Below are 7,720 nucleotides of genomic sequence, written 5' to 3' on the forward strand. Positions count from 1 at the left end.
CAGTTCACAACTCCACCAACAATGAATTAGTGTTCCAATTTTCCCACAGCTTCTCCAACATTTATTATCTTCTTTTTTTGGTCATTTTAGCCAATCTGATAGGTGTCAGGTGGTACCTTAGAGTTGTTTTAATTTGCATCTCTCTAATCATTAGTCCTGTCTCTCTTTTAACCAAGGTTTCCCAAAGTACTTGAAGTACACTACTCTCTGGCCTTTTTGTCCTGCCACTCTCACTGCCATTAAATTCAGATATCTGACTTCTACATACTTTTTCAGACTTATTTTATACAGCTCCTCTTCATACCCATCACATTACTACCAAATTGGACAACTAACTTCCCTGAACTATATCTCCTGCCTCCATGCATTCATAAAACGTTCTTATAGAGGATTGGTTCCCCCCACTCCATACCTGCATGTGAAGTGCTGATATTGTTGCTGCAGGTAGTTGCCTCCTTTGCCAAAGCACCTGCCCTGTATAATAACACAAATACACGTTGAAAACAATTCTGAGGTTTTATTTCATGTGCATCAAGCTGGCAAAGATGACAGAAGACAGAAATAATCAATGCTGAAGGGACTGGGAGGAAACAGGCACACAACTCCAGGATTGATGGAGCTGTGAATTGATTCCACTATTCTGGGCACCAGAAGAGGAAAAACAGATGGATGTGCACTCGTGTCCAGGAGCCTGTTGGATTCCCTGCCTCCCAGTGCTTTGGCTGAGGTTTCTAACTCAGCTTAGTCTGGGGTTTAAAATGTAAAATCATAAATATCCAGAATTTCATAAATTGATCACAGATTGCCTTGTATTTTGTCCCCATTTCCCATTCAGATTCTTGTCTCCTTCTCAACTTCATGTGACACAAAAGGAAAATACATTTGCATTATAATTTAGAATACATTTGCTGCTTGACGTAGGAATTTTAACATGTATAGTGGGAATATTAACAAAGGATTCAATGTCAAAAGGTGTCTCATTCCCTCCGTGGGACAATGACTTGCTATCTTTCCTCCTTTCCACTTGTACCCTACTCCCAGAATATTCTTAATTTTCTGCTATACTTCTTCTGGTTCCTTCCTCATCTAGGCTCTGGCAGGTTTGAGTGCAGTGGTCTTGGGTATCTAAACAATCCAATAGACATTAAGGTCCTACTATGTACCAGGCAATATGCTAAGTGCTGGGGATACAATTAATAAAAAGAAAGATAGTCCTTGCCCTCAAGGAGCTTACAGTCTAATGGGGGAAAAGAGGCAACAAGAGGCAGGAAAAGTTAGAATGGTGATACTGGGAGGTACCTGATGTGGGGGCAATTTATTCCTTGGAAGTGAAACCAGACAAAGCAGCAGATGCAAAGTGGAGTGAGGCAACAATAACTGTGGACCCTCAGGTGACTGGGAGACATGGCAGAATAGCCCAACTCTGTGTCAGAGGCAGAGTGACTCCTCCCTCCCACCTGACTCTGCATGGTTAGCTTCATGCCACATATTCTCTCTCCATTGTGCTTCTTTAGCATGTACTGGATGCCCAGTGTGGTCCCCTGGTGGGTGGCTTTAACATGGTGTCCAAAGAAGTATGATTTGCAACAGTTCCATTGTGTTCACAGTTCTGGATAATTTCTGGTGACCTTCTCCCCCCTCCCACTCACATTCTTTGATTCCTGGCTGGCCCCATCTGAGTTGGAAACTACAGGACATAGAAATAAGTAAAGCCAGCAGGCACAATGGCTAAAGTGAGACCTGAAGTCAGGAAGAGTTGAGTTCAAATCTGGCCTCGGGCACTGCTTGTGTCTCCTTGGTCAAATCACTTAACCTGTCAACCTCATCTGTAATATGGGGATAATTACTGCACCAACTTTCAAGGGTTTGGGGAAGGATAAAAGAGCTCTAGGTAGAGGCCAATGTCATAGAGAAAATGTATGTAAAGTCTAAAACATAAAAATGTGAACTACTATTATAATTCCATACCTTGTTCCCCTCTAGCTTTCCTTTCTAGTTAGTCCTGATAAAACCACCCAGCCCCTCTCCCATTCTACTTCCCCCCCCCCCCCCCCGCCATATTCCCAGGGGCAACTTTTGCTGGAAATTGGGATATCTGGCTTCAGCTACTGCTAATGGTCAGTTTCTCACCTAAGAGTTCCAATCAGAAGAGTGCCAGGCAGGGCCAGGTTGGCCATCCTTCCCTGTTGCCTAGGTGACTTGCCCCACCCAGTACTTCAAGTAAGTTAGGCAGCCAGGCAGGTGCCCTCCCCTTTCCACTTGTATACTCCTCCCATATCTGTCCCTCCCTGACCAGGTATCTGACATTCCCTCTGAGTTGTCCTCCTGTGCCACTGCATCCCAGGACTCAGCCAGAGAAGAGGGTGAGGACTTCAACCCATCTGGGCTAGAGGGGAGGGGAAATAAAGGGAGGGAATTAGGCAAAGGAAGCTTGGAGACCATCTCGAAGCCAGGCCCCTGGGTTTCTTAGGGGAAGATTCTAATTCAAGAAGCATTTATCAAGAACTTGCTATTTGCATGTCACTGAATCTGTCTCCCTTTACACTAAAGAAAAGCTTTGATTCTGGGGCTATGGACCAGGGGTGACCAGGGGCAGGGACCTTCCTCGGACCAGTTCTGGTCTTCTGATAGCAACAACTCAAGAATCTGCCTTCTATCACCCTAGGAAGGGAAACTGGGACTTCAGAGCTGGACTCAAGGCAGGAAAGAATGGAGAGAAGGCTTTCAAAAAAGCTCAAAAGCATAGGCTTTGGGTTTTTAAAGACCAGAATTCTGGGTCCAGATCCTGTCTCCCAGGAGTGAACCCATTTTCTTGTGTCTCTGGGGTTGGGGCTCTGGCTGGGACTGGGAGGGAAGGATGAGATCATTAGACACGGAAGAATTCAGGAAGACAGTACTCCTTCTAGGAAACTAGGACAAATTCCACCTATAATTTCTATTCTTCACAACACAGTTCTCAGTATAGGGAACAAGTAAGGTCCCCCTTCCCCCCTTCCCCCCTTCCCCCCTTCCCCCCTTCCCCCCTTCCCCCCGCCTCCCACTGCCTTCACCCGCCCAACAACTTTGGCACAATCAGCTGTGGCAAACTGCTCCCATATTGGCACCCTGGGTTCCTTGCAACCCTCAGTCTATTTCTCTCACAAAACAACAATCACAGGGGTATCTATTTAAGTGCTTTGTTTCATAGATGGGGAAATCTTAAGTTCCAAGGGGGAAAAGGATTTGCTTAAGGCCATATAATGCATCAGTGACACCCCTGGGACCAGGACCCAGGACCCTTTCCCCTACACAGTGCAGGCTCCTAGACCCCTCTTACCCATCCCCCTCTCTCTGCTGACCTAGCCAGACTGGTGGCTGGCCTGGCACAAAGCATATGTGGGGGACCCTTATGCCCTTCTCTCCAGCTCTTATCTCTCTTAGTGCTCCCAGATGTACAAATCCAGGTCCCCTACACCAGAAAACAGCTTGCCTAAAGAGGCATGGAGATCCCGGCGGGCATAAGTGCTCTGTGTAACCCATCACTGACCTGGCCTCTCGTTCCTCTCTGCCCAGGACACTGGTGCCATGAAGTTATTATTAAGGCGACGGCTGGTGCTGGGGGCTCTGCTGGGCACAGTTTTCTTAGGGCTGCTGGTTTTGCTGGCGGGTCAGTTGCTAGAATCCTGGACATCTTCAATGAATCTGAGGCCTCCATCCCCAAAGATCTCTTTGAGGAAATTTGAGTGGCAAGCTCAGACGCCACACCCCTTGGACCCGAATTATCCTTATCCCTACCCCTTCTTGTTCAATCATCCTGAGAAGTGTGCTGGTCCCAGAGGTGCCCCCTTCCTGCTCATGCTGGTGATGACCCAGCCCCAGGATGTGGGAGTGCGCCAAGCCATCCGACAAACATGGGGCAATGAGACCTTGGTGCCTAATGTGGCCATCTGCCGCCTCTTTGTTCTTGGCCTGCCCCAACCCCTCTTTGCTCAAGAAATTCAGGCTCTCTTGGAGGAGGAGGACAGGGAGCATGGGGATCTCCTCCAGGTGGGCTTCCTGGATACATACCGCAACTTGACTCTCAAGGTCCTCATGGGGTTGGAGTGGATGGCCCAGTACTGTCCTACTGCCCAGTATGTGCTCAAGGTAGATAGTGATGTCTTCTTAAACCCAAGCTTCCTGGTGCATCAGGTGCTGCATCCCGAGCGACCCACACAGCCAAACTTTATCACAGGTTACATCTACCTTGACTCAGAACCCCAGCGGAGCTTGGATGACAAGTGGTACATGCCCCCTGAGCTGTATCCCCAAGAAAAGTACCCCGTGTACTGTGCGGGCCCGGGTTACGTGCTATCTGTCTCCTTGGCCATTAGGGTCCTGGCTATGGCCCAGAGAGTCAAAGCTATCTACTTGGAGGATGTGTTTATTGGGTTGTGCATCCAGGAGCTGGGGATAAGACCAACCCCTGCCCCCCCTGATGCCTTCTCGATCATCCGGCAGGAGTATGAACACTGTGCTTTCCATCAACTCGCCCTGGTTCACCATTTCAAGCCCCAAGAACTGCTGCAGTTATGGCCAGACTTCCAGGCAGTCAATGATACTTGTCCCATGGAATGAAGGACTGAAGCATACTCCCCTTTCCCCTCACTCTGGTCAGACAAAGACAATAGTCACTGGCCCCGTCTGACACTGAACATTTTCCAGGATTTGCTTTTGGGACGTGTAAGACCCTGGATCCCGTGGATATGAATACAAATTCAGACCCTCCCCCCAGTCATACCCACTTGGCATACTCTACAGCATTCCCAGAACCTACTTGAATCCCTTGATGGGGAAGCCCAGAGTTATACTTTGGGGTACCTCGACTCTCACAGAGAGTGCCTGAGACAAGGTGATCCAAGGTACTCTGTGTGTTTGTATCCATAGCTTACAAGGACCATAGCTGATAAGCCCCCTCCAACAACTTCAACTAGTCCATCAAAGGGCAGGATTCCATTTAATGAAATAGATTAGTAAGAAAACTGGCAATAAAAAATGTCCTCCAAACAACCTGAGACTCACAAGGAACAAGTGTGGAAAGGCAGACATGTAGGAACACATGTGGCCAGAGCACATGTGTGGAAGTAGTGTGACAGGGCTAATGAAGTCTCTGATGATGTCATTGAGCTAATTCCACTGGGTCTGCTCCATGGTGTGGGTGTTTAGGCTCAGCTGTGTGTTGATCCTGGTTGATCTCAAAGGGCTAACTTTTCATGTAGCTCTCCTAGTGTCAAGGTCCCAGCTTGCTGCTGCCAGGCATGGTTCCATTGGGCATGAGATTGTGGAGCTTCTGACTATCTGAAATTCTCAGCTTGGGTGTGATCTCTTGTTTATAGGAGATTGAGCAAGCTCTGCTATTCTAATAGCAGAAGACTGTTGCCCTAACACACCCAGTCATTAGACTAAAGAAATAAGTTTGTAACAGTTTTTCCCCTTTCTTTTCCAGAAGGTCTAGCAGTTTCTCAGAGATTTAGCTAGAATGATCATTTCCTCTCCAGAAGGAGAGTCCTTGCCCCAGGCATTAAACTCTTTGAAATACTGAACAGTCCCAGATAATTAGTACCCTCAGGCAGAAATCTGGTTTTTGAACTGAATATCCTGGTCACTGAGGTCTAGCCTAGGGTGAAAAAAAAAAGTGTGGCTGCCTGTTAATTTTCAATTATTTGAATTGTACTGTCTGTTTTAGAGACTGGCCTCCCAACAAACTGCCAAGGGCTCTAAGGGTGTAGGGTCTCCAAGTCCTCTGTTCCTGGCCTTTCCTATGTATATCCAGAAGAAAAACTTCAGCTGAATTTGTTCTCACACTAGGTCAGCATAGACCTTGTCCCTCAGGTATAATTCTAGCTATGAGGAGTCAGTATGGTACATGGAAAGAACTCTGGGCTTGGATTGAGAAGACATGGATTGGGATCCCAGCTCTGCTCTTGACTATCCATGGGACCTTGGACGAGTCACCTGAATGGCCTCTCTGGGCCTCAGTTTCCCCATATGTTAAATAGTGAAATTGAAGGAGAGGATCTCTAAACTCTATTCCAGCTCTAAATCCCAGCGACCCATGACTTCTCCACTGTCCAGTAGATGGTTAATAAATATTTGTTGAAGAGGAGTTTCTCTGATTGGGAGTCAGGAGACTGGGTTCGGAGGCCGCCCCTTTTGATGATCCCTTCTTTCCCCCAGTCCTGACTAAAAGATCTCTAAAAGTTCCCTTCCAGTTCTGATCACTCAGTTAAGTTGTATGGGGGAGTGGTGAGGAAGAAGAGGATCTTAACATTACTTCTGTCCAAGAGTCTCAGTCTCTCTCTCTCTCTCTCTTTTTTACAAACATTTATTTTATTTTTTCCAGTTACATGTAAGGGTGATGTGGGATGGAATTAGGGTCAAATTGCTCGTAAATTATCCCAACAGAATTACAAGACTCAGTGACTCAGTTTCCCAAGTTTTATTGCAATACTGTGGGTGACCACAGGGAGAGAACCAGAAAAGTGGAAAGGTAACTCTCAAATAAGGAAAGAAAAGACAGTTATATTTTTAGTACAGATAAATTGATTATCAGTTTCATTATAATAATCTCCACTTTAGGGAGGTCTAGGGGAGGGCCTATACTTCTCATTATAATATTCTCCACCTTTGGGAAGTACAGGGGAGGGCTTATCCTAATTTGGAGTTCCTGGAGTTCTAAACCAACCCCCGAGGTGGGTACCTTTTTCTGTGGAGGTGTGTTTTGGGGGTTTACATGTCATAAGGTAAACCTGGGGACAAATTTGGCCTTTTCTGTGCATGTCTTTCTGTTTTCCATGACTAGTTTCAAAATATCTTCATTTTTCTTTTATTTCTAGTCTAAGTTTCTATAGCCTGTCATTTTATCATTGTTATATGACCTGCCCCTTTTATGTTCCCATTATGGATACTGATTACTGTGGGTATGAGAACCTAGCATCCTGACTTGTAAGTTATCCATTAACTGGTGTCTGAATTCCTCTTAGAGCTCATATCTGAATTAGAGCTTGGTTCTTAGGTTTTTCTGTTGACCCCTTTTTCGCCTCCTACATCAAGGGTAGTTTTCAACATTCATTTTCATAAGATTTAGAGTTCCAAATTTTTCTCCCTCCCTCTCTTTCCTCCCCCCTCCACAAGACAGCAACCAATCTGGTATAGGTTATATGTGTACAATCCACAAGTGATCTTTTTTATCAGTTCTTTCTATGGGAGTAGATAGTATGCTTCATCATTAGTCCCTTGGGATTGTCTTAGATCATTGTATTGCTGAGAGTAGTTAAGTCATTCACAATTACTCATAGAACAATACTGCTGTCACTATGCACAATGTCCTCCCAGTTCTGCTCACTTCACTATACATCAGTTCATATGAGTCTTTCCAGGTTTTTCTGGGATCATCCTGTTTGTCATTTCCTATAGCACAATACTGTACAATACTACAATGTAAATATAAAATACTATACAACACTATAATCATATACCACCACAGCTTCTTCAGTCATTCCTCAATTGATGGACATTCCCTTGATTCCCAATTCTTAGCCACCACAAAGAGTTGCTGTAAATATTTTTGTACAATTTTTCTTCCTTTTCTCTTTTTCATGATTACTATTGTTAACTGTTTCCCTCCATCCTATTCTCTTCCCCATGATATTTACTTTATTATCTATCTTCTTTCACCCTATCCCTCTTCAAAAGGGATTTG

General features: G+C 45.5%; 1 protein-coding gene across 1 annotated transcript; it reads left to right on the forward strand.

Moving 5' to 3' along the window:
• The first annotated feature begins 3,564 nt into the window (after positions 1-3,564).
• On the forward strand, positions 3,565-4,596 carry LOC122753290 (beta-1,3-galactosyltransferase 2-like). The gene has a single exon (XM_044000678.1). It carries the CDS (start codon positions 3,565-3,567, stop codon positions 4,594-4,596), a length of 1,032 nt encoding a protein of 343 aa, XP_043856613.1.
• Positions 4,597-7,720: the final 3,124 nt, after the last annotated feature.

Source organism: Dromiciops gliroides, chromosome 1 (genome assembly GCF_019393635.1).
Source record: "Dromiciops gliroides isolate mDroGli1 chromosome 1, mDroGli1.pri, whole genome shotgun sequence".
NCBI classification, from domain to species: Eukaryota; Metazoa; Chordata; class Mammalia; order Microbiotheria; family Microbiotheriidae; genus Dromiciops; species Dromiciops gliroides.